This window comes from Martes martes, assembly GCF_963455335.1.
Source record: "Martes martes genome assembly, chromosome: 6".
Classification (NCBI taxonomy): domain Eukaryota; kingdom Metazoa; phylum Chordata; class Mammalia; order Carnivora; family Mustelidae; genus Martes; species Martes martes.
This window is the reverse complement of record NC_137893.1, coordinates 104,640,345-104,668,341: the sequence shown is the minus strand read 5'-3', so window position 1 is coordinate 104,668,341 and position 27,997 is coordinate 104,640,345. Positions and strand designations below refer to the sequence as shown.

The 27,997-nt window shown below is 37.7% G+C and overlaps 1 protein-coding gene across 2 annotated transcripts; it reads left to right on the top strand.

The window, feature by feature from the left end:
- Window positions 1-3: 3 nt before the first annotated feature.
- On the top strand, window positions 4-27,973 carry LGSN (lengsin, lens protein with glutamine synthetase domain; the record flags this gene model as incomplete). Of its 2 annotated transcripts, XM_080806618.1 has the most annotated exons (5): window positions 4-33; window positions 13,596-13,722; window positions 20,970-21,136; window positions 26,774-26,972; window positions 27,394-27,491. In XM_080806618.1, the coding sequence occupies 5 exons, from the start codon at window positions 4-6 to the stop codon at window positions 27,489-27,491; spliced, it is 621 nt and encodes a 206-aa protein (XP_080662744.1). The 2 variants fall into 2 exon arrangements, with proteins under 2 accessions (XP_080662744.1, XP_080662743.1); XM_080806617.1 differs by having other exon boundaries at window positions 26,774-27,973.
- Between the last annotated feature and the right edge of the window lie 24 nt (window positions 27,974-27,997).

Here is a 27,997-nt window from a genome sequence, read left to right as displayed (position 1 = left end):
GAGATGAATGATGAAGGGGACCTTCTGCAGGAGGTATGAAGTTAATAGTTAAAATGTTATTTACCAAAATACTGACAGCAAAGCTTTTTATTATTCTATGTCAACTATATAAGTGCCAGTATGAATAAGGGCAGCATGGTTATACTTGCTTTATATCTGCTTTGGAGAAGTTTGCGAAGAAACTCTACTAAGCATTAGGTTTATAAATATAATAAAAGTGAAATTCAGAATTTGCGTTAGAACAGCTCACTTAGTTTGAAAGATCATTGAAAATAACTTCATTAGACACTGGGTTTCAGAAGCATAAGGATGCTATAAAATTCTTTTATGCCTATTTTGGTTGTTACCAAGAGCACGATCTTTGTTTTTCTCAAAGCTTTTGTCTCATTGTATTAAAAGTGGTTTGAGGTTAAGTGGGTAAAGGTGAGAACCCATTTTCAAATTATAATTGAAACTCACAGCATTTTAAATAGTGATAGCCTCTCATCTGCTCTTGAATATATTAAAACACTCAGTTGTCAACATGTAGCATTTCTTCCTAGTTTTTAATGTGTATGTACCCAACTTCTACTCTTATATTTCTGGTAGACTATTCTGCAAGACTGAAATGCAGACTGCGAGGCACGCTGTGGTCAAGTCTGGGAGGATGTGGGTTTTCTTTAGATGAAATTAAGAAAATAAAATACAAGAAGCAAAACTACCATGTGCAAAGCACAGTGGTAGACCAACGCCCTGTGTTTGAAATAGTGGCAGAGAGAGAATAGACCTGATCCCTACCCCTCCATCTAGTGGAAAAGACATCTAGAAGATGAAGGAAGAATGGGGTCGCTGCTATGTATAATGAGTATGGGCAGCATGCTTTGAGATGGAGACAACAAATGTACTTTCCATAAGGAAACTGGGTGACAGTAGGTAAAGAAGGGACTCACTGGGGAGTAGCTGTGGCTCATCAGGTAGTGTCCTGTCATTGTCAGAGGCGTCAAATTACAGACGTATTTGTTTCATAGAACGAATTTATCTGAAAGTAAATTTGTAGCTGCAAATGATGGCTTAGAGAAAGTAACTAGTATGTACATTAGTACTGTTTTTTTTTTTAAGATTTTATTTATTTATTTGACAGACAGAGATCACAAGTAGGCCAAGAGGCAGGGAAGCAGGCTCCCCGCTGAGCAGAGAGCCGGATTCGGGGCTCGATCCCAGGACCCTGGGATCATGACCTGAGCTGAAGGCAGAGTCTTAACCCATTGAGCCACCCAGGTGCCCCTGTACATTAATACCGTTTTGAGATACTGGTGTCTAACTATTCAACGTCTTCTTGGTCTAGGTTTTACTACTGGTGAGCCTATGTCAAAACTGTGTTTCCTATCTCCACCTCCTACAGTTTTAGCCAAGGATTCCAGGTGACCCAGATTTTGTGAAAATCTTTAAGAGTCACAATCTCCCAAGACCAGTCTAGACCAATGTTGATTGGAGAGTAGAAAAACTAGCAGTATGATTTGAAAGGACACAATTTTCACAGCAAGGGACAAACCCTGTCTCTTGGGAAGAAGTTCCTTGATAACTGGGATTGGAACATTATATTTAAGAGATATAATAAAAGTGAGCCTTGATTGCCCAACTCTCCATTGAATAGCCCCTGTGCTGCCTTATGTAGGGTTGTATTCTCAGGAAGGGAAAGACTATGGGAGGTGGGAGGGAGGTGGTGTGTGACATTCCATTTCCAGTTAACTAATATCTGGAAAAGGGTAATGGTTTTGTTCCATACCAGATGCTCTGGTAACGTGAGCAGCAGCAGCATGAGGTTAACTGCAAAAAACACAGCAGCTGAACAAAGGCTCGATGAATCAAAAGGGCAGGTTGTATGTGTGAAAAAATATCCCAGGATGATTACTTCCCCAACCTGAACAAATTCCTCGGTAGAATCTTCACTGAAAATGAATAGTTAATAGCCTTAGATTTGGCATTTCCCTAAAGAATATTTTACTGAGATTCTCTATTCAAAACAGTGTCATAAAGTCATGTATTCAGCCAAATTCTTAGCAGTAGTAAACAGAAAATAGATCAAAACCACATTCCTATTCCCCAAAGTAGACCCTATGGGTGTATGAAGTTGCAAATTGAAGGAAATGGAAGCACATCATGATAATTAAAATCTATTTATCAATAAAGCCTTGTGTGTGGTACTGAGCTGGGTGATACGCCAAGCGATTTGGGGAAGATCTGTTCTCTGCCCTGTGGCTGATGCTCATGACTCAGTATCTGTGAGGTAGACACAAAGGAAAACATCTGCACAGGTAGACGCATAGAGGTGATGTTTCCATATTGCAGGAAGAATGGATTCCATCTGGGTGAGACCAGAGGTTCATTCTGCTCTGTAGTCTGTATCATCTGTGTATGTGTACGTGTGTGTGTGTGTGTGTGTGTGTGTGTGCACGTGCGTTGTGTTGTTAAGTGCAGCTCTGTGGGAAGCTAGGCCTGACTTTCTAGAAGTAGGACTCAAGGCTAGGGTTTTTCCTACCACAGCTTACCCAAATGTTCCCTGCTTTATGCTTGTCTGTGGAACTCTATAAAGACCTCCTGATTCTATTTTTATATTTTAAATGTGTTTGGTCTCTTAAAATTCAGTTTTGTTTTTAGATTCCAAGGTTTTTAGTTCATTTTATATTTGTTTTTATTTACCTCAAATCTATCTCCCTTTAAGTGCCTCTCTCGATGTTAAAAATTAGGTCTGTGCTTCATTTATGTGCAGTGGTTAAGAGCATATTCCTCGTGGGGTGCCTGGGTGGCTCAGTGGGTTAAGCCTCTGCCTTCGGCTCAGGTCATGATCTCAGGGTCCTGGGATCGAGCCCCGCATCGGGCTCTCTGCTCAACAGGGAGCCTGCTTCCCTTCCTCTCTCTCTGCCTGCCTCTCTGCCTACTTGTGATCTCTGTCAAATAAATGGAATCTTAAAAAAAAAAAAAAAAAGAGCATATTCCTCGAAACCGGAATGCCTGTATTTTAGTCTTGGCTCTACTACCTACTGGCTGGGTGAGATGGGACAAGTCGTTGGATTTCTCTGTGCTTCATTTGGACATTAATAGTACCGACTGCAAGAGATTTTGTGGAGAGATTAAATGAATTAATGTATGTTCAGTGCTTAGAACATAGTGAATAACAGCAGTTCCTCGTCATATATACTTCATTATGTTGTAGATACCAGTAATAGCTCCCCTAAGTTTTCATTTTTATAGCCTTGTAGAGTTTTGCACTTCTTTTACACAGTAGAATTTTATATGCCTTTCTGTATGATAATAACTATTCTATGCAGTGTATATTTATATAAATAAACACATATTGATCCACTTCTAGCCCATTAATGTTTTTCTGGGGACAGTAACTAGAACTATATTTAGTATTCTAGCCCTAAGCACATCATATTTTTTTAAAAGATGGAACACCTTCTGCTGTCACATTTAAAATATTCTTTTTGATGAGGCCCAGTTTTTTTTTAAAGATTTTTATTTATTTATTTGACAAGAGAGAGAGATCACAAGTAGGCAGAGAGGCAAGCAGAGAGAGAGAGACAGGGGGAAGTAGGCTCCCCGCTGAGCAGAACCCAATGCGGGGCTGGATCCCAGGACCCTGAAATCATGACCTGAGCTGAAGGCAGAGGCTTAACCCACTGAGCCACCCAGGCGCCCTGAGGCCCAATATTTTTATCTGCAGCAGCCTATTAGCTGATATCTTCGCTGACAGTTCTATAATGTTCTTGGATCTTATTTCATACCATATTATAGAAATCATCGCCATAAATATATATTATATACTACATGTATATTTAAATTTTTCTACAAATCTCTCACCTTTGAAGCATATTTGTTGCTTTTCTGCCCATCACAAAGCCTTCAAAAAATACTTTGATCTTATTTACACAGATATTTTTGAGACAAAATCTTCATTTCTCTGGAACATACTGAGATTTCTTTTTCAATAAAAAAGAAAGCCAGTGCTAGCACCATGTTCGGGTAATAGCCAAATTCTTGATCCTTTATTATTTTAGCTCCGTTTATTATTTAGCTTCATATTGTGAAAAATGACATGGTGTTAGATGTTTATAAAGTCATTTTTCCCTCTCTGAAATTATTGGCTAGGTACTCTTGTCTCACATGGAATGTTCTGTTGCAGATTTTGCATTGCCTTGCTCCCAGAGGTGAGATTTGCTCCAGGCATGCAGCTGCTGTTGCATATTTTGCCATCTTGCTGGGAATGGAAGTGAGATCCAGAGCTCTTTGCATCACTTACAATGTGACATTTCATTCACATAGAAGCTTTTTACAATGGTGGTTTCTCTATAATTCTTGGGTGGAGGGGGATATATAGGTGGAACAATGTTCCATCTAATCGACTAACTTGGATCTAGGTTATTTTATTGCAAAAGTGGTGAGCATATGTGGTGGAAGAAATGGAAACTCTCTGGGTCATCCCTGACATTTGATTATCTAATCCTATCCCTTCCACAAATATGTTCGAGGATGAGAAAGTTGACACATATCTAAGTAGCCCATTCCATTTTTAGCCATGATATTAAGTAAAATTCTGATTCTATGTAACTTCCAAGAAATTTATCTGTGTTTACCTTCTGTGCTTAATTTTACTTCGAAAGGCAGGGATGTTACTGAACTCTATGTTGAATTGTGAAGTTAAAAAAACACACCAAAAACCCACTTGAATTTCCCTCTGTCTTTTATATAAAATTGCTCAATATTTACTTTTTAGGCAATATTTTTAGTTTTCAATATTTTGTTGCCTGTAAACTTTGTACGTAGGTTGAAAAAACAAAAGAAGTGTTTTCAAGTACACATTTGGCTTCTGCTACTTTCTATGTGTGAAGTCAGAGGAGTTACTGCAACTTTGAGAGACTTAGCTGCTTCCTCAGGAAGATGGTTCCACGAGTACTTTCCTCATTCATATAGTATACCTATACCACTTTTTATCATGTATTATATTTATGTTCAATGGAAAAAGTAGCTCATCTTTATTTCTCACAGAGCATCCAGACCTACCTGGCCTCTTTTAGATATTCACTAAGTACTTGCTGAGTAAATGAATGAATTTCATACAAAGGGTGGTCCCAGTAGGTCACCTGTCAACAACGGGTATGAATGTACTATTCCTACTCTCTTCAATTTCTCTTTTTGGTATATTTCAATATGTGGCTAGTCCCAATCAATATTGACACATTAAATCATTACTAGGAACAATTATTAAAGAACTTATATTAGAAAATGAACCATTATAAGAATTATTTGGAGTAGTAGAAACAACTCTTTCTGAAAATATTTGCTTGTCAAAAATATAAAGGTTAGAGGGAAACAGAGGACTTGTATTGTTTTTTAAGTTTTCCATTTTACTTTATGAGCTTCTGACCTTTCAGTTTTTATAATGAAGAGTATTACATTTGTAATAAAGAACAAATTACAACAAAATCTCCAGAGATTCCATGTATTCAGATGGAATCTCCTAAAATGCAATAGAGTTTAAAGATTAAAATTCTTTACAAATATACAGATGAAAGTCCAGTGTTAGGGATAAGTAGATCTGTGATTAATGTCTCCCTAAGAGTGTTTCATTTTTTTAAGTTGGGAGAGGGTGGTCATTTGGGTCCTTGTCCTTAGTGACCTCAGGGACTCTAATTTAGTATAATAGAAAGCAAATATTTTGTCGTTTTGGTTCTTTTTAATTTTAGTTTATATTTTCCTTAATGTTTAGAAACTTTTTTTTTGAAATATCGCATGTTTTAGTTATGCTATGAAGAAGCATAGTAAATAAGATTTTGTTTATGTCTTAAAGGGAGTAATCATAACCTTGAAGATAGGTGTGGCTTTGAGAATAAATACAGTGAAAAAATCTTCAAAGAAAGGTGGAATTAATGGGGTAAAGGGAAGAGTCATTGTGGAGCAGCTTGTCACCAGCAGAGCTTCTCTTCTCTCAGCTCTTCAGAAAACCGAGGGAGTCCATGTAATGTTTTGTCTAGGGAAAGTGTTTTGATTACATCAGCCTACTGAATTATCATCAGGTTCTATTGGACATTCAAAGATATTTCATTCTGAATCATTTATGGAGAGATGTGAGTCAAAATTTCCTTCTGGTCTTATATTTCAACATGGTAAGCATTGGTTGCCTTTCATTTATTAGAAAGTATTTCTTTTTTTTTAAAATTATTTTTTTAATAAACATATAATGTATTTTTATCCCCGGAGTGCAGGTCTGTGAATCGCCAGGTTAGAAAGTATTTCTTGATTCCTAGTTTATTCTAGCCAATATATTCAGCTCAACGATACATCTAAAATGCTACCTTCTAGGGATCTCCAATCCCTTGTCGGTCTTTCTTGATCTCGTTTCCTATTCCATCTATCTTGGATTCCATATCTCATATTTTAGTCTTTCTTGCAAATATCCTCAACTTATTTTTGTCATTGTCTTCCTAAGTTTGTATCCTTACAAAACCTCTATCCTGTGTTTTTCACTTCTCTGAAAGAGCTTTGCTGGAAGAAAAATAGTTTACCTGTGCAGATTTGATGCCACTATAACTTAAAAATCTCCAGTTTCTGTGGGGCACTGAACAGTTTTGTTCTTTGAGTTTTGTTTTTTGTTTTTTTTTTAACATTCTCTGCTATGACGATGGCAAACCATTTGCATTCTCTTTAAATATTTAGTCTTCCATATGTAAACTGTCTGAGCATCTCCTAGCAGAGAAAATTGGAAGTTCTGCAACTGGCTAAGAATAGATAAGAAAGATCAAGGGTTTAAAATTAGTTTCACTTTCAGATTCTGCCACTTACTAGGTAAACTTAATTGTCCTGAGGCTTTGTTCTGTCATCTGAAATTCCTTCCGTCCTCTCCTCCACCTAATTTTCCTTTCCTCCTTAATTTTCCTCTTCTCTCCTTCTAATATTCCTTCTTTTTTTCTTCCTCTTGTGGAGGAGGATTCATTAACGTTAATCCCTTCATTTCAATTCTAGTTTCCGTCTTTTCTACCCTTTCAAGGACCTTTTTTTAAAACCTTTTTCTTTTCTCCTCAACACCTCTATTAACTCCTTTCACTGAGCATTTAAACGTGTAAGTCTGATCTTCCTAAAAGCAACATAAATTTTTCTTGGGCGGACCCCGATGCACTTTTCCAGGGCTCATTGTGTTTGTCTCCATCTCTTCTTACTTTTCAGCTGTATATCCTGACTGTCTCCGTTTGACTGTAGAGAACATTTCTAGAGTGCTTATCAGATGTGGACCCTGGGATAAGCACCTCTCGTTCCTCCTCAACTCACAGCCATCTGGCTGCTGCTCACATTCTTTCACTGAACCTGCCTTTTCCAGTGCCTCTAGGGACCTGGGTTGCAAAACACAATGGACTAGTCTTAATAGGAACCTTGTTCATAATTTCAGTAGCAGGCCTATTGGTGTTCCCTTCTTTTAATATAGCTTTTATTTTTTGCTATCAATGAAACCACTCTGTCCCAACTTTTTCTTTCACCTTCTGGTCATTTTTTTCCTCTGACTGCTTTTTTGGAACATTCCTATGTTTACTTAGCACACATTATTGTTTCTCAGTTCTGTCTCAGTCCTCTTCTTTTCTCAAGCTCTGCTCTTTCTCTTAATGATTCCAACCACTTTCAGGGCTCTGCTTTTTTCCTTCCATTTCATCTTTAGGATTCTGACCCATATGGCCACTGCTTGCTGGATGACTTCAGATGACATAGTTATTGTAGATTTCAGGTACTCAAAACAGAAGCCAGCAACTCCTCCCTCAGGTCTCCTCCTCTTTCTGGGTTCCCTAGTCAGAAACCAGACTGTCATCTTTGACCCGATGTCTCTTGCACTTCCTATATCAAGTCAATCACTGAACTGCCAAATCTACCTCCCAAATCTATCTGTAATAAGCTCATTTCTCCATCCCCAGAGCCGTGACCATAGTCAGATCAACCTGATCTCTATTCTACATTGCCCAAGTGGATATTGGGGCAGTAAGTAGTTCCTTGTATTTTGGGCTGCAATGATTCCTAATTCTAGAAGGAACGCCTAAATACATTCTCGGCACTTAAGGAACCACAGTTCTTAGGTTAAAGTAATCACTGCCTTTTGGCGTAGAGAAAAAAGTATACAAATGAAGAGTTAATGGTAAGGATTCTGAGAATTATTTTACAAAGCACTAAGTAAGATCTCTTAGAAGAGGCTAAACATTCATCATTTGTGATGAAGAAGACAATAATTATGAGTTATTTTGAACAGATTACAAAATTCAATAAGGGATCTACTTTCACCGGGAATTTGAGAATATTAAACTTCTTTGAATGGAGTGGCTATAGCAAATTGTCCAAGGGGTTAATTTTGAGCTGTGACAAGAGGGGTAGATAACTGTTTCCCTGGGACAGACTAGAAAATTGATAAGAGCCTAGGAAAGAAGAGTGTAGGTCTTGTTGCACACTAGTTCTGCATGGATGGGGATGAAATTTGTGCATGAAAGTGTGCAGGGATTGGTGAGACTGGTCTTTGCAGGGCCTCAGAGAATACTAATTTGAATTTTTCCTGAAGGTGATGCAAAATTGTGGAAGTATCCCAAGCAGAGAAATTATAAGACCAAAACTGTGATTTAGAGAAGCACTGTGGGCAGTAGTCTGGAGGATGGAGAGAAGTGGAGAACAGAGGGAGGACAGTTTGGTGTAACCATTCTGGTAATCCAGGTGACATGGAAAGGAAATGGAATCACTCATTTTTAAATGGTGAATTCATTGGACAGAATTACCACAATGCATTTAGCCCTTCCCACTTCAATGTGTGCTGCATTCAAGTTTTTGCTATAACAAAGGCAGTATTGGACATGCATACAACTTTATATATTTTGTATTATAGTCTTAGAACAAATTGCCAGAAGTAGAACTAGTAGTTAACAGGTATGGATATTTTTAGATTAGTCGATGGGAGTTTGCGATGTGTTCTTTCAAGGATCTCTTCTGTAAATATTTTGAATACATTTTCCTCCCTTTTTCTTTGAAGAGCACACATTAGGGAAACTGAAGATACATTCATATTCGTTTGCACCTGGTAACCATTGTTCATTTTTTACCATTATTTCAAACAGAGGTTAAAACTCTATGAGTTTTTTTGGGTTGCTTTCTCTGTCATGCACCCCTATCATTAATGAAATCAGAGTGTTTGGTAAATGCTTTAATGATTATATTTCAGACTGTAGCCAACATACAGAGGTCAAAACAAAGGTTTTTAAAGTATTGATAGTAAAAAGGTAGCTGTTAGAGAAAATTAAAAACAAATGAATAAAATCAGTGATATTTAGATTCTGAATAACACCAGTTAATACATTGAAAGGAAACTTATTAGGTCAAATTAGGGTCTAAATTTAATGGTTGGCAGGATCCCTTTAGATGAAGCCTCTTTTAGTTAATTTGATCAAACCACTGCGTTGAAATGCAAAAAGACAAACTTGTATTAAACCATAAAACAACTTTCAAAAGAAACAATGTGATGAGAAAAATTTGAATAATGAAAATTCTTGTGATATGAAACATTCTTTAAGGCCAGGCCCATGTATGAGACAAAGGAGTCATCTAATGGAATGAGAGCAGAAACATTTCTGAAGCAGGAAAAGCTTCTCTGTTGGAAATGTCAAATCAAGTCGGGATCAACCTGTTGTAGTAGAATTTTGAGATTGTCTAAATTAAGCATGAATTAGATTTGCATATTTATGCCAAGCGATCAAAATGAAATTGCATAACTGTGCTTATGCTTCTGGTTCTTCCAACCTGGTATACTTCACCTCTATCTTCAGCTTAAGTGTCCCTTCTTCTTTTTAAGCTTGTCCTAGTTTCCCTGGCTGTGTAAAGACTATTTATAAAATACTGTGCCTGTTTAATAATAATACTAGAGTCCGAGCATGAGCATATAGGTCACAGTACTCTCTCTGAGAACCCTCAGACTGCTTGATATATCCTAACCTCTCTGACAGGTTCTCCTAGTTTATTGTTCAGAATCTAGAGCTGTTCAGGTAAAGGACTAGGTCCTGACTCAGTAAGAGCCATCGCCCATGAGTCAGGGGCCCATGTGGTAACCTAGAATGAGGTATGTTCCCAACAGAGATTCCCAATAATGCATGGTGCTTAGGTAATAATAATCAGGATTAACATTTGTTTAATACTTACTATACATACATAAGGCACTGCTTGTCCAACATAATGGTGCAAGCAGGACATTCGTAAATTGGAACTATATTACTGAATGCATGAGAAATGGTGAAAACTTTCTAAACTAGTCAGTAAGCAGGTGCTGATAAGAGTCCCTTAATGTTCCTCCCAACTCTTAACTTCTGTGACTATCCTACTAATCCTCTTGAGCATTTGGGCCTTTCCAGGATCCACCAACTAACAGAAGTGAAATTTCCTCCACTTCTGGTAATAATGATGTGGGAACCTCCTTAAAGAATTCCCATTCTTCCTTGGCAGTCATATGACCTTGAATAAATCACTTAACCTCTGTGGACCTATATCTGCTTTGGCAAAATGTAGGTAATTATGAATGTTCTCTTGATGTTGTTATATTAAATGAAATATAAAGTATTGCCTGGTAATGAAAATACTTATAAAATGTGAATATATTTGCTGGGTATATTTATATTTATAGCAGTGTCTACAGATAAAAAGAACAAGGCTCCAGAAGTACTTGCTACTTAGTAGAAAAGTCAGAACCCAAATTTCATGAATCTTGGCTAGTAGGCTTTTTTACTGAAACATTATCATATTGTAACCAAATATAACTGAGAGATTTAGGAGAATGAAAACATTCTACTGGGGGCAGGGTAACCCAGGGATACAATAAATTAGGTTCAGCTGTTAGAACTGTGTCTATACTTTGATCATCCTTGTATATAAAAAAAAAAAATTCAAAGGACTGAACTAAATGTATTCTTCATTTGAAAAAAAAATTCTTTTGAACATCTATTACAGAGTCAGAGGCATGTATTATGACTTAGTTCTTGGGCTTTTATTGATGAAAATCTCAGGTTAGTAACTAGGTGAATTTGAATTGTCCTTGTTTTTTTCTTAAACTTTCCCTTTTGATCTGGTTTATATGAAAGCAGGTGAATGTTATTAAAATGAACTTCCTGTAAACTCGAATCTCTGGCATTTAGGAAGTGGAATGGCATTTCGAACTGGAAGACCTGTTTGTAAACTGCATCTCTCCTTCACTCTTGTGGCCTTGGGCAAGTCATTCTGGGCCTCACTTTTCTCATTTGTAAAATAAAGATTCTATTTAGGGTTATGCTGAGAAATGTGCCTGACAAAGTGCTCAGTTTTAGCACATTGTTATTCAATTACAGGTTAGAGTTTAAAGCTGAGAGAAATCTTAAAGTCTGTTTCATTTGATTCTTTTAATCTGTATGTGAGAGGATCCCCAACGGGTAAAACAAACACAAATGTTAGTCTGTTCAATTTCCTTTCATTTTTATATACCTGACCAAGTATTTCATTTCTAAGCAAGACTTCTTCTTCTTCTTTTTTTAAAGACTTATTTGTTTTTTTGAGAAAGAGTGAGAGAGCACAAGTGTGCGTGCCAGAGGTGGGGAGACTAGAGGGAGAGAATCTTCAAGCAGACTCCCTGCTGAGCCCAATGCTGTGCTCGGTCTCAGGACCCATGAGACCCAAGCCAAAACCAAGAGTCAGAATCTTAACTGACTGTGCCACCCAGGCACCCTTAAACAAGACTTCTTAAAAAGTTAGAGTCATGTATTTGTAAAGACACAAAAAATGCAATTACTTAATGTGTATTTCTGGCAATGCCATTTTAGAAATGGTGACTATGTACAATAGGCGAGTAAATCACTTTCAGAATTCTATCAGGAGTGTATTGCAAAAATATTTATTTTTTTAAAAAGATTTTATTTATTTATTTGACACGGAGAGAGAGAGATCACAAGTAGGCAGAGAGGCAGGCAGAGAGAGAGGGGGAAGCAGGCTCCCTGCTGAGCAGAGAGCCTGAGGCAGGGTTTGATCCCAGGACCCTGGAATCATGACCTGAGCTGAAGGCAGAGGCTTAACCCACTGAGCCACCCAGGTGCCCCTGGAAAAATATTTAAATAAAATAATAAACTGCTTGAAAAAAATAAGCTACTATATCTCACAATAAGTATCACATCATCCAAATACAAATTTATTTGGAGTAAAAAGGACCACAATTTTCTAAGATGTGAGATTTTAAAATGACAAAAAAGATTTTGTCCTTTGAAATACATCTTTTTAAGCATAGTAACAATAATAACAAAGTGTCCTAATTACACATAAATACCAGTTAAATTATTTTTTCTCCTTTTAGCTTTCGGAGGCTGAATTGGTATTGACAAATGAGTACAGCTGTTCCCCAGAAACCACTCTGGACACGTATTTAGAAGTTGCTCCAAGATATGGAATCTTTCAGAATCTGCTCTTCAAAAAGATAATAGCTCAAAACATTTTAGACTATAGTTTTGACCCTGCCCCTGCCCCTTTCCTCCGCTGTCTTCAAACTACAATGAGAGTTTGTAAAAAACATAAAAATACCAGTGTCAGCTTTTCTTATTCTTTTTTTTTTTTTTTTTTTTCAGTGTTAGCTTTTGTGTTCTGGGACATCAGGGGTGATTCTGCCCACTGCTGGTGCAGAGATGTCTCTGCTCTTCACCCTCTGCTCCTGCTTCACTGCCCAGCTCCTTGCTGGGAATAGTCCTTGACAGGTCCGTCTATCAAGGATTAGAACTAGATTGTAAAAGTTAGATTGTTTCATTTTAAAATATTTTTTAGATTTTCCCAGGCTATAAAACTGTTTGAGGGGCACCTGGGTGGCTCAGTGGGTTTAGCCTCTGCTTTCGGCTCGGGTCGTGATCCCAGGGTCCCGGGATCGAGCCCTGCATCGGGCTCTCTGCTTGGCAGAGAGCCTGCTTCCCCCCCTCTCTCTGCCTGCCTCTTTGCCTACTTGTGATCTCTCTCTGTCAAATAAATAAATAAAATCTTCCAAAAAAAAAAAAACTGTTTGAGTATAACACTTGTTTTACATATGCAAAATAGTATTTTATGAATGCAGCTGCTTTTTTGAAGTAAAGTAAATATTGATGTAATAAGGATGAGGGTAAGAAAAAAGAATAAAATTGAATTCTTCAGGTACTTGTGCTTCTGGTAGAAAGGTTAGAGATTCTAAAAAAGATGGAACTCATAAAAAGAGGACTTTGAAGCTGAAATGGATTTGGTAAAATATTTTTAGGAATTGATAATATAAAATATCCCAGAGTAAAAAAAAAAGGATAGAAATCTTCACTCACTGGACAAGATCTTAATTTATTTAACAACAATTCTATACCACATATAAAAGGAATGCAGAATATCCTGACTGTAAGCAGAATATTGGTCTTCTTAATTTTGAATTATTCAAGAGCACATGGAGGTGACAAAATTTACCTCATTATCAAAGTCTCTTATATTCACTTGAAAACTCAGCTCTCCAATTGTCATACTTTCTTGACATGCAAATTTAGTTGCATGCAAGATCTGTTATTTGCCTTTTTGTCTATGAATTATTACAGGATACGAGAGATGAAAGTAATGAGACTGAAGCCAGCAGGATGAGTAAATTAAGAAGAACAAGAAAGAAAGTCACAAAACATGTTTTCTCAACTGAAGTAGGAGAAATGGATATATCCAACTCAAAAGGTATCTTAGCTATTATGACCTCTCAGAGATATGATGCCAATAACAATCTCTATTTTGTTCTCCTTTCATAAAACATTTTCTTTTCATCTAAGGGAGAAGCAAAAACAAAGACCTAAAATTTATTTCTACATAGACAACATAAAAGATAGCAAATGTCAAGGTATAACATAAATATATAAAATTAACCAATCAAAATATTCAGAATTGAAAGGGAGCAGAAGTAGGATGGCGGAGAGGGGGGCAAAAAAAGAAAGAACACAACAGAAGGAACATATATGGAAGAAGGGAAGCATATTTCTGCTCCAAGACCGAGTGTAAAGATCATCACTAAGGATTTGGGAGACCGTAGTAAAGATGTGGAACAAGTTTTCGTATCACATGTTGGAATTCCAACTAGACTCAATAGATTCTGAAACAGTGCTGAAACTAGGAGATAATCAAACAAGAGACTTAATCCAAGAACAGTGGTGTTCCAAGGCAGGGGTAATAGGAATGGCCCGTGCATGGTAATGGTAAAAAGCAACCAGAGTTTAGATTTTCTACAGACAACACACCACTTTATGGCCCACGACTAGTGCAGGTCATTCCCACTGCCCTTCGTTTGGTATGTCACTGCCCAGGAATAAATTATTTTCTCATGTTAAAAGACAGTTGAAAACAAAGGCAGTGTGTTTTAACATTTTTCCATTCTTTATTGAAGAAAGGATCCGAAACCAAATGGTGTGCCACAAGTTGGAGGATGTGAGCAAACCGGTTGTGGGAGCTGGCTCCGCAGACTCCTATCTGCCACAAGATGACAAGGACTCCGAGAATCAGACAACAGGGATAAAACCATCACCCCTCAAAACTTCAGCCAGTGCTCCTTGTCGTGAATTTAACGCAAACTCCAACCATACCGGTAAGGGCGCAGAAACAAACTGACACGAGATTCTAGCCACTAATCCCAAATTTGTATTTAAATTAATGTTAATGTGGCATGGATGGAGGAATGGTCATCTGGGAGTCAGAAGAATTTATACACCTATTGTTTATAAAAGGCTACATAGTTTACTTATAATGGAAGGGTTGCAATGGATGATCTTTCTAGTCTTTTCTAAAAGTGAAATTTTGTTATTCTAAGCTTCTGGCTTATTAACAGTAATACAACGATTTTGGCCTATCAGTGTATTGGCCCAAAATCTCTGGGATCCAGGTTAAGTGGAAACTAGTTAAAATGAGGTATTTATTCCATAAGGGAATCCATCATGAAACGGTTGAATAAACAAGGTTTGGAAAGACAGAAATATAGCAGGGTGTGAAGTTAGAAGGACAGTGTCCGCCAGGCTACCCTCACTAGTGACACCAATTGCAAGTTAGGGAACTCCCCAAGACTAACCCTAGTTTTGATAATTTGCTATAAGGACTCACAGAAGTCACTGAAAGGTCTTATACTCAAGGTTATGGTTCATTACAGTGAAAGAATACAGAAGAAAATCAGCCAAGGGAAGAGACCCAGCGGGGAGAGTACAGGAAAGTTCTAAGCATAGAGCTTCCATTTGTCTTCTCCCAGTGGAGTCATGGACAGCACCACTCTTTTGGCAATGATATGTGACAATATGCATGGAGTATTGACAACCATGGGGTGCTTGCCTGAGTCTTGGTGTCCAGAGTTTTTTTTGGGGGGGGACTCCATAGTGGGGTTTCATGTGGCTGACCTCTGGCTTCCCTGGGAGTCAAGCTGATATCACATGACTCAAAGCTCCCAGAATAAATGACATTATTAGATTTTCTAGTGTGGCCCAGAAGCCCCAGGTAAACTAAGACTCTCTTGTCAGGCAGGACTTTCCAGATTATCTTCCAGGAGCCAAGGGTAAAGAGGTCTCTTTTGGCAAGGTTAAATTCTTTATGACACACAGGGCTTAAGGAGGAGCTAGAGCCTGGGAAGTGAATGCTGTCAGGACTCCATATGTCAACTGGGATGTCTCAGCTGGTTTCTCTGATTCAGATTTTGCAAGGTTGAAGTCAAGGTGTTGGCCATCTGGATTCTTATCCAGAGTCTCTAGGGAGTGCTCAGATTGTTGGGAGAATCCAGTTCGTTGGGGTTGTAGGATTGCTGACTGTCCACTGGAGTGGCCCTTAGCTCCTGGAAACCTTGCTCTGGTCTGGTGTCTCAGGACCAAGACAATCCCTCAAATACTTAATGTTTGGAACCTCTTGAAATTCTCCTCCTTTCACACCTCTTTTCTGCCTACAGCTGGAGAAAGTTTGCTGCTTTTAAGAACTCTGGATAATCCAAGGCAATATCCCTATTTTAAGGGTTATAGCCTTATTTGCATTTGCAAAGTCCCTTAGGGCCTGCAGTTTGACATGTTCTACAGGTTTCAGGGTTTAGGATGTGAACATCTTTGTGGGCTGTTCTGCCTACCACAGCGTCTCTCATCAGTGCGCTTCTGTGTCCATTGGCTTTGTAAAATTCTCCATGAAATGGAGATGAGCACTGACAGCCTAGCATCGGACACTATCAATCCAAATGCCACAGGGGCCAGGTAAATAATGCAAATGACTGAGATGGCTAGTGTAGGGAACCAGTCAATGAGGCTGGCTTGTGAGAAACTATCGCAGAGGTTGACGACTGGCCCACAGGCCAGATTCAGTCTGCTGGCTGTTTTTGGTAAATAAAGTTTATGTATTGTCTATGACTGCTTTCGTGTTACAATGGCACAGTTGAGAAGTTGCAACAGATACCAAATGGCTTACAAAAGTGCAACTATTTATTATCTGGCCCTTTAGAGAAAATGTTTGCCAATCCATGGATTAGAGGATACATGCCCCATTTCAGGCCACCTCAGACCTCTAGCCAGTGGTCACTATGGAGAAATAACCACCCAGTGTTACCAAATTTAGTTTCTTTTTTTTTTTTTTTTAAAGATTTTATTTATTTATTTGACAGACAGAGATCACAAGTAGGCAGAGAGGCAGGCAGAGAGAGAGGAGAAAACAGGCTCTCCACGGAGCGGAGAGCACAATGTGGGGCTCGATCCCAGGACCCTGGGATCATGACCTGGGCCGAAGGCAGAGGCTTTAACCCACTGAGCCACCCAAGCGCCCCCCCCAAATTTAGTTTCTTTAAGAGAAGCTTGAACTCAAGACTTTTGTACAAAATTTCCAGATATGTAGGTGTTGACTATTACAAATGTTTTCAAACACTGGGACAACTAGTAAGAAAGTATCTCCAGACCACCTTGGTTCTTCTGCCATTTGTGACCCTTGTTTTATATAGACTCAGCCATAACATAGATGAAATTGACCATTTCTTAGTCTTATATCAAAAGAATCTGAAGAACGAACTCATGTGGTGAGCTCTCTTTGCACCAACCGACTGTGACTAAGATAGGGTATCATTATTAACCTGATTTGGTTCGTTCAGAAGCTCCCTCCTTTTGCCCCAGGCTAGATTAAGCTTTTTACCGGCCCAAAGCACCAACAAGTTGATAGCTTCCAACAAGTCACCAATACAGAATTTAAAGATAAATATGAAACTCTACTCCTCAATCAGTGTTAAAATTTTGACATTGTGTTTTCTTCTCTGTGATACCACTTTGACTTAAAAAAAATTTTTTTTTTTCAAAGAAAAGCTCCCCCTCCCCACTTTTTAATTGTTTTTGCTTTTGTTACTGCTTTTACTTGGTTATTCTGCCGCCTGGGCTAACATGATATGGCTGGAGACTGGGGTCACACTTGCTCTAAGAGGGTGTCTCTCAGACTAGCCACGTGGATGAAGGAAGGCAGGCTCTGGGAAAGGAGTTTGGCGGATCATCCCAGGCATTCCATAAACTCAATGTATTTCAGAATATATTCTTGAATGCACTTTTCTCTTTTTGAGTTGGTATTTCTGAAAGCTCAAATGCCTATTTAATCTGCCTTTTATAAGTGACCATGGCTTGTTCTCTGTGACTAAAATATATCCTATTGTCACTTGAACACAGACAACATTTCTCTAAGGCCTTCTAATTGTTATAGAGCTTTGAGGTTTTATTTTAACTTTTAACTTTTTTTTGTTAGTGTTTTCTTATTTTTGCCCCGTAAACACTCACAGTAGGAAAATTTTCTCTGTAAAAGCAGATTGATTTAATTTATTGGTTCTCTGAGGGGATGGGAAAGGAGAACACCTCCCAGGAACCATACTGTAAGAAAAACAAACGAGTCCCTGAACTAGCAATTATCTGCCCGCTATTCATCATGTGCATCTGGGAAGGTCTGACCAAAAGGTTTAATTGTAACTAACAAGTATGATTTATTTGAAGAAAAGAAATTCAGACAATGATTCAGTAAGATTAGTTGATTCCTTGAAAATGAAATTAGATTGGATAGAGTTCTCATATTTGGTGAAAGAATTAAACTTTCAAATGAATGAGATGGTACTTAACATACTCACTGAAATATGTGATACCAATTCCACTTGTTAATTAGACAAGGTCAAATCACCCAGAGTGTATTAATTAATTAATTTACCCACACACCTCCTTGTTAAAGGAATAGTCATTGAGCATCTATGATATGTCTGTATGGCTGCAGGTGCTGGGGATATAGCAGCAAGTAAATTTGAGCCCCTATTCTCCTGACATCCTTGAACAGACATGTGAGTGGGGAAGGACAGAAAATAAGCACATGATTTTACAATATGGTGGGTGGTGATGAGGACTCTGAAGAAAATGGAAATGGGATGATATATTATTATGGGTTGAATTGTGTCTCCCCTAAATTCATAGGTGTTTGGAGTCTTATCCCCTCATGCCTCACATGGTGTTTATATTTGGAGATAGAGTTTTAAAAGAAGTAATTAATGTTAAATGAGGTCTATAGCATGGGCCCAAATCCAACATGACTGGTATTCTTATATGAAGAGAAGATTAGAACACGCACAGAGGGAAGATCATGTGAAGAAGAAAGCAATTTACTAGCCAACGAGAGAAACTCTCAGAAGAAACCAACACTGTTGACACTTGGACCTTTGACTTCTACCCTCTGGAACTGTAAGAAGATAATTTCTGTTTAGGTCATCCGGTCTGTGGTATTTATTATGGTAGCCCTAGCAAACTAATTCATGTACTTACTGTCCAGCTATAGTGCAATTTGACAATCTTCAAGTGAATCAGAGGTTAGACCTGTTTATATTGTGATTAAGTCTCATAGAATCAATACTCCAGATGATTATATTTATCTATTTTCAGCACTTCTAACAATGACAAAATATACCGCCTTTGCATTTGATGGTGTATGTATTGTCTATAGCTCTCCCATTCAATAATATAAAGCTCTATGAGGGCAGGGCTTTTTCTGGCTTCTTTCTAGATATATGTCCAATATAAATAGTACATGGTAACTAAACAACCCATCTTGAGTGGGCGCATATTTTCCTTATTTTAAAAGAATGCATATTTATTGTAGAAACATTAGAAGATACAGATAAAGCAAAGAACTAATGAGATTGTCTGTGATCGTATTACTAGTGAGCCAATAAAATGTCTTTGCTCCTTTAGTAGGAGACGCTTACTGATTTTTTTATGTTATTAAAATATTTATAGCTTGTATGTAATTCCTCATTATTTTTAGAATGCTGCTTGTCTGGAATTTTTCATATTTTAAAATGCTTACAAATTGTGTTTTCTTTAAAGAGAATTGTTCAACTTCGGCAGAATACCCAATACTTCAGGATAGGTTGGGAAGACAGCAACTGCTAATTTAGCATGAAACATTGTAATTGCTACAGCTTAATTGTTTGTGTTAAATGGAAGGTAGTTATAAAGCCTCAGGAGTCTCTGAGTAGCCAAATGTATCAGTGACAGGACATTATCTCTAATATATTTGTATAGGTGGAACCAGTAATTTGTTTTCCTCATGCTTCATGTACTTAAAATCTACTTAATCTCTGTTTTTAAACTGTCAATCTTTCTGCTTATTTTTAAAGCCAATTATATCTCAGAAAAGGATATTCAGGTATCACTTTAAAATTATAGGTGCTCAGCATCAGTGATGTGACAGGTTGATGGATATTCAGATTCAGGCATGATCATGGTACCATTACCAAGGCTAGAGTAATTGTGTTCACTTTACGTATTTAAGAAGCACTTATATGGTGCTTAATGTCTGCCAGGAACTGTTAAATAACTTGTTTAATCATCACAACAAGCCTATAAAGTGGATAATATTGTATCAATGAGAAAGCCCAGACTCAGAGAAGTAAGGAAGTGTCTAGGGCACAGGCAGGATTCTGAGGGAGGCAGATGGCTTTGGTGTTTATGCTAAATCTCTACAGTCTGTTACCTCTTCTGAAAGTTTGGACGGTAGCTAACATTTGTGATGTGTACTATGTGCCTGACCTTTTAAATGCTTTGGATATATTCATTCATTTTCTGGTAGTGAGCCACCCATTGGGAGTTAAGAGGTTTGGTTTGTAGCTTCAATTTTTGACAATGAACTGAGAGTGATTTGGACCACCTCACTACACCTCTCTGGGTGCAATTTGCTTGCAAGCTAGCAAATTGGTTGGCTTAGGTGATTTATTGCCAAACTCTCTTCTAGATCTGAAGTTTTAGAATTTGCAGTCTATTTTAAATATACATATTTAGGTTTCTGGTTTTCAGTCTAGATTTTTCATCTCTTACAGTCTCCTCCTTGAAAAACAATTTCGTTTGCTCATTTATACTGATTTTTAAGTTTAAATTTGACAGAGACATGTAGATGTCTTAGATTCAGATGCCATAAATCCCTTTTGGCAAACAAAACAAAAACAAAAAATGCAAATCTGCACAAGGTAAACAAAACCAAACAATTTTGCCTTTAATCATACAGGAACCTTTAAGTATTACCAGTTAGTGCAAGAAGCTCAGTCTTTTCAGTGATAGTTATCTGTACACAGACTTGTATGGTGCCTAAGCTGTCATGTTATGCAAATGTATCCTAATTTCCATAAGCAAAGGCATTTTCAGTAAGTATTTGCATATGATATTGCTCTATGCTTATTCAAATAATGTTAATTTTCGCTTAACCCCAAGTGCTTTATAAATAATCGCTTAGGCTGTTTAGAGACTGTGTTCTTGGGACTATGGTAAAGGCAGGGTAAGAAAGGTAAGATCTCTACCTGTAAGTCAATGACAAGAGTATATGATGATCTTGTTAACAATCATGACAAAGTCACCCTCTGTAGTCTTCTCTTGCTTTTCTGTTCTTCATGATCTAATGACTTAGGGCCATCTTCTATCCTACAGATAACACCAGGGACGGCACTCAAATTCCGACCACACCTCATCTCTCCTCTAGAATGAAGCACATTAAACAAGAGATGGCCAAAAATCACCTTCAGTTTGTGCGATTTGAAGCAACAGACCTCCATGGTGTGTCCAGATCTAAGAGTATCCCTGCACACTTTTTCCAAGTGAGTTTTACAGGTAGAGGTATGAGTGAATGTAATTTCATGACCATGAGCAAACAAATGGTCCTTACTACTCTTTCTTATTTTCTTGTAATCTATACAGTAATTAAAGCTGAAAACCAGTAATTTATTTTGTTTTTTTCCCTTGTCCCTCCCCAAACACATTACTGCTCCCTAAGGGGCTGAACATACACTTTCAGGGCCCAAATGGCAATTCCTTTACCCAATAGAAATATAAAACTAATTAAGACTGGTAATTTTAGTCTTTCTGCCTTGAATAATTTCCCTCCATAGAATTATCTTTTCTCTCTTATTGCAATTATGGAGATTATATTTGGGTTGACATGAGAAAATTGCAACAGAAGACCCAAGAGCAGATATAAAATGAAAAAAAAAAAAAATAAAAAGATTAAATGGAAAGAATTTGCTAGATAAAAAGCATATCCCTTTCAGCTTCTAATTCTGATAAGAAAAGACCCTATTGTTGTTGGATGACTTAATAAATACCATTAAATTCTTGAAAATAGTGATATTGAGAATATTGTATTTTTGGATATGTTTTGAGACTTTCTGAAAAAAATTTTTTTTTTGGTTTATGTCATGTATTTGTTTTAATGACTGATTTATTGTGTCACTGAAACATTTCTTAGAAGGAAGGGACATCAGTCAGTATTATATATGAAAGTACAAAAGTTAAGCCACCTCTAACTTTATTTCTAAGGTATAGATTATTTTTATCACTTTAATATAAAATTGTAATTTTCTCATTTGTTTTATGTTGAGAAAAAGTGGGCACCTTCAAAAATACTTTTTAAAAGAATTCTAACAGGTTCAAATTTGTTTTTTAAAAATGCTCAACTTCACTCATCATCAGAGAAATGCAAATCAAAATGACAATGAGATATTACCTCACACTAGTCAGAATGGCTGGTATCAAAAAGACAAGAAATAGCAAGTCTTGGCAAGGATGTGGAGAAAAGGAAACCCTTGTGTACTATTGATGGGAATGTAAATTGGTGGAAACACTATGGAAAATCACAGGATGAGGGTTCCTCAAAAAATTATAAGTAGAAATACTATACCATCCAGTAATTCTATTACTGAGTATTTACTCTGCAAAAATGAAAACACCAATTTAGAAAGATATATGTATCCCTATGTTTATTGCAGCATTATTTATAATAGCTAAGATATGGAAGCAGCCCAAATGTCCATTGATAAGTGAATAGATAAAGACGACATGGTGTATATATGCAATGGAATATTTCTCAACCATAAAAAGGATGAGATCTTGCCATTTGTGACAACATGGATGGAGCTAGAGGGTATTAGGTTAAGCGAAGTAAGTCAGACAAAGAAAGACAAATACTGTATGATTTCACTTACATGTGGAACCTAAAAAAACAAAACAAAACAAATGAACAAACAAACTGAAACAGACTCATGAATGCAGAGAACAAACTGATCGTTTCCAGAATGGGTGAAGGCAATTAAAAGGTACAAAACTTCCAGTTAGAATTAAGTCACAGGGATGAAGAGTACAGCAAAGGGAATAGAGTCAATAATATTGTAGTAACATTGTATGGTGATAGACGTTGACTACACTTATCTTGGTGAGCACAGTATAACGTGTACAATTGTCAAATCACTGTGGTGTACACCTGAAACTGATAAAATATTTATGTCAACTCTACTTAATAATAATAATGAAAAAAAATGTAAATGGACCCCCCAAATTTGTCTCTTAAGAAATCCTTTAGACCTGCTTGCAGACATTGTTTTCTCTTCATCCATGCAAGAATACATGTTGGTTAATTTTGACAAGAAAATGTGAAATTTCCTGTGAACAGACCAAGAATCTAATTTATATGAATTTCTTTCAATCAATAAGAAAACACAACTGACACCTCAGGCACTTGCCAGAGACCTCAATATAAAACTGCTTGCTATTCAGTTTTTGTCAAATCCTAATCATTTATTCCACTAACGGCATCTCAAAGCTACATATTTAGAGTATTATTCTAGTTACTCAAAGAAACTCTTTTATGAAAATATAATTTAATATGCTCCCTCCGCTTGCTGGGGATTGATAAAATTGACATAAAAAGAAAACGTCTACAATTCTTTTTTTAAATACTATTGAAAATACTTTCCATTATCGCATTCAATGTCCAATGTATTAGAATCAATTTTTTTCTTCTGGAGTTCATGCAGGGAAAAAGTTTGTCTATCATAAGAATTTTAATATAACTTATACTTCTTCTCAATCGCTGTATTTATTTTTTGTCTTAATTTGCAAATACAAACTCACTTTCTCCTTTCATTACCTAGTCATTATTTTATTCTTATTTAATGATCATAGAATATCTGTTTATTTTTTAACAAAACACTTTGAATTCATTTTGGAACTTGTGAAGGTATAGGTAATAGTGAATATTTACATCATGAGTATTTGTAATTAAAAATTAAATAATTCATTTTGTGAAATTCATTGCAAATGGACATAAAAAATAAGTTCAACTGTGCAAAACAATATAAACAACATGAGTCTGATATAAATACAATTCTGTATGGGGAACTCATTAAACGAAGAGTGGATCCATGATTTGAATTTGCCTATAACTTAGTGAAAGTAATTTCAATCTTTCCAAAGTAATTTTTAAACCTTTTTCTATTTGTGGAAAATAAAATGTCAATTTAAAAATTATTGTTAGACCATGCAGGGAAATACAGGAGGTAATATAACCCATCTTCTTCATTTATACATGAGTGAAGGGAGGCCCAGAAAAGTTAAGGAAAGTGTTCTCAAATTACACAGGTAATTACAGGCAGAGCTGGGATGTCCACCTCTGATTCTTCACTTCCAGTTACAATACTCCTCCTTCCCCTACTCCCCCTCCTCCTTCTTTTCGTTTTTTTTTTTTTTTTTTTAAATTTATTTATTTAACAGAGAGAGAGATCACAAGTGGGCAGAGAGGCAGGCAGGGAGAGAGGGGGAAGCAGGTTCCCTGCTGAGCAGAGAACCTGATGCGATGTGGGGCTCTATCCCAGGACCCCGAGATCTTGACCTGAGCTGAAGGCAGAGGCTTAACCCAGTGAGCCACCCAGGCATCCCAGATGGTAGCTACTTTTTAAAGAAAACTTATCATATGCCTGGCACTGTGCTAAATGCCTTACAAACATTAGCTGATTAAACCTTACAACCAACTGTCTCTGTTCTAGCAAAAGACTAGTTTTTATTTAAATTATATGCAGATAATGTAGATTCTTTCTATCTTTGATCTAATCAAAACATGATGTATTGCAACAGAATTTATAACTAATTCTTCGGTGGCCTTTACTGTGATCCAAATTTCAGTTATCATAGAGATTTGAGCTATTTTGCTAGAGTTTTTATTGAATCCCTGGTGATCTATATTAGGGTGTGAAGTTGTCCCAATACTTTGTATTTATAAACACATGTGAAGATAACTTCATTAGTTGTCATGAGCAAGACATGTTTATGTATATTTATATATCTCCCACTACTAATAAAGAGTCGTTTGAATTCAGAATGTTCAAAAAAGAACAAAGAAAATGACAGTGTTAAAAAAGAGTGCTCAGAAAAATACAGGTTAAATAGTTTGAAGAACAAAGTGTGACTTTTTCCTATTCTTTAAATCTGTGAAGGCCTAGCGGAATGAAATGTAACAAGTTCTTCCCTATTGTTCACAACCAGGTGAATACAAACACAGATTTCAATTGCAGGAACTCTTGGAAATCTCCTGAATAAAATACATTACCCTTTGTTTTAGGGATATACAGAATTAACATATGGATTTTCAAAATGTCTGTGTGTGTGTGTGTGTGTGTGTGTATACAGGTCCTTGAGGGAACTGAAAAAATTAAGCAGGCACTGAATAGTACTTGACTTTCTCAACTTTATTACTGGCAAAAGCAGATTTGGATCAGTCAAGTCAAATGGCATTTGAAAGTGTATGTATAGATGTGAGGAAGTGCAGGTGCTCACGGTCAAAGGCAGAAGAGGGACCAGTAGCGTGGTCCCTCTTAGCATCTGTCTTTGGTACCATGCTCTTTGGGACTGGAGGTAATAGAAGAAACAATTTGGCTTACAGAATGTTAGCATATGTTATTAACCTCATGATACGCACTGACATAATGGGAACCAAACCTTACAGTTAGCTTCTCCCCTACCATTAATGTAACCTTCAACACATGAAGCTTTGTTCTATTGCTATGACATAATTTCTAGAAACCGTTTTAACGTGTCTGCTCAACTTTATAACCTCATCATGTCCCTGTTGTCTGGCACATAGCAAAAGTTAAATGAATGACCAAATATACTGACCCCAAGAGGTCTATGGCTAGAAAGTGCCTTAGCAACCATCGAGCCTAACACGTTTGTTACACAGACATGGAAGCCGACTCACTCGGTCCAGTGATTTGCCTAGCTTCACCCAAGTTATGAATGAAAGAGTTAGACCTAGAAGTCAGACTTGGTGACGCTCAGTTCGTGGCTGACTTGAAGGCGATAACACATTTTGAAACTATAGCTTTGGAGATCTAGGTCCACGCTCACAGGCCAAGTTTTGGGGACTGTGAGGCTGTTATGTATTCATTCTTAGTGGGTTGTGTAAGTGGATGAAGAGAGGAGTGCCGTTGTCAGCAGACCTAGGACCTCTGGATGACAGACCAGGGTCCTTAGGATGACTGTTGTGTCTGTCCTAGGACTGACCACTCTCAAGTTCCTGGAAGGACTGAAGATTCTCAGTTAACTACAGGGATTACAACAAAATAAGCCAAAAATAAAACCTTAGCTGTGATATTAGCAACTATGCCATAAAATAAAAACTGCTTTAAAAAGGACTAGGTTATGATCATTTCAAACAATTTCACAAGGCTTTACCTTTGTCATTTGCTATAAAGACATTTCCTTTATTATTGTACCTTTTATTTAATGACTGCTATTTTCAGATCCCAAAACATATAAAACCTTCCAGGCTAAAAATATTAAGAGTTGTTTATAAAAGTAACTCGGGATTTATTTTAAAATATTTTAAATTTGGGGGCCCCTGGGTGGCTCAGTTGGTTAAGCAGGCAACTCTTGGTTTCAGCTCAGGTCATGATGTCAGAGTCCTGGGATCAAGTGTGAGTGGGGGCTCCCCATCAGCAGGGAGTCTGCTTGAGGAAACTATCTCTCCCATTCCCTCTGCCCCAGCCCTCACCGTCTCTCTGTTTCTCTCAAATAAATAAATACATCTTTTTTAAAAAAAAGATTTTATTTATTTATTTAACAGACAGAGATCAGAAGTAGGCAGAGAGGCAGGTAGAGAGAGAGGGGGAAGCAGGTCCCCTGCTGAGCAGAGAGCCCGGGGCAGGGCTTGATCCCAGGACCCTGAGATCATGACCTGAGCCGAAGGCGGAGGCTTAACCCACTGAGCCACCCAGGCTCCCCTAAATAAATATATCTGAAAAAAATTAAAATATTTAGAATTTATTTGAAATTAAGGTAATGTTAACCAACGGATGTTAAAGACATTTTTTTTTTTTTTCCTCATGAGCAATGTGTCTCCCCACCCCCACCCTTTTGTTTGCTTTCAAGGGTCAAAACCTGATTGCTCTGACCTTTAATTTCCTCAGGAAAAAGTGATCCATGGCGTCTGCATGCCCCGAGGTTATCTGGAACTGATACCGAATCCTAAGGACGATGAAGTGGATCACATAAGAGCAACGTGTTTTAATAGTGACATCGTCCTGATGCCGGAGCTCTCAACCTTCCGGGTTTTGCCATGGGCTGAGAGAACTGCCAGAGTGATATGTGACACGTTCACTGTGACTGGTGAGCCTCTTTTGACTTCCCCACGGTACATCGCCAAAAGGCAGCTGAGCCAGCTGCAGGAGGCTGGCTTTTCCCTGCTCTCCGCCTTCATTTATGATTTTTGCATTTTTGCTGTGCCCGAGATTATCAATTCAAAGACCATCTCTTTCCCTGCTTCAACATTGCTAAATAATCATGACCAGCCTTTCATCCAGGAGCTCGTTGATGGTTTGTATCACACTGGAGCCAATGTCGAGAGTTTTTCCTCCTCCACCAGGCCCGGTCAGATGGAAATCTGTTTTTTGCCCGAATTTGGCATCAGTGCAGCTGATAATGCATTCACCCTCAGAACAGGTGTCAAAGAAGTTGCGAGGAAATATAATTACATCGCCAGCTTTTTCATCGAGACGGGATTCTGCAATTCAGGAATTTTGTCTCACAGTCTCTGGGATGTCGGGGGGAAGAAAAATATGTTTTGCAGCAATTCTGGAGTCGAGGAGCTCACGATCACTGGGAAAAAATGGTTGGCAGGGCTCTTGAAGCACTCTGCTGCTCTCAGCTGCCTGATGGCTCCTGCTGTTAGCTGCCGGAAGCGTTATTCCAAGGAGAGTAAAGACCTCAAGGAGAGTGTGCCTACAACATGGGGATACAATGACAACAGCTGTGCTTTTAATATCAAGTGTCACGGTGAGAAAGGCAGCCGGATAGAAAATAAACTGGGCTCCGCGACTGCAAATCCATACCTGGTGCTGGCAGCGACGGTTGCTGCGGGCTTGGATGGACTTCAAAGCAGTGATGGTGTCCTGGCCGGTCCCAATGACAGCACAGACTTCTGTCAGGCCAAATCTGCCGAGATCCCTTTGAAACTGGAAGACGCTCTTGTAGCACTGGAGGAAGATCAGTGCCTGAGACAGGCCCTGGGGGAAACTTTCATTCGCTATTTTGTTGCCATGAAAAAATATGAGCTGGAAAATGAAGAAACAGATGCTGAGAGAAATAAATTCTTAGAATATTTTATTTAGACTAGAACCCTTAACTATTCTTTT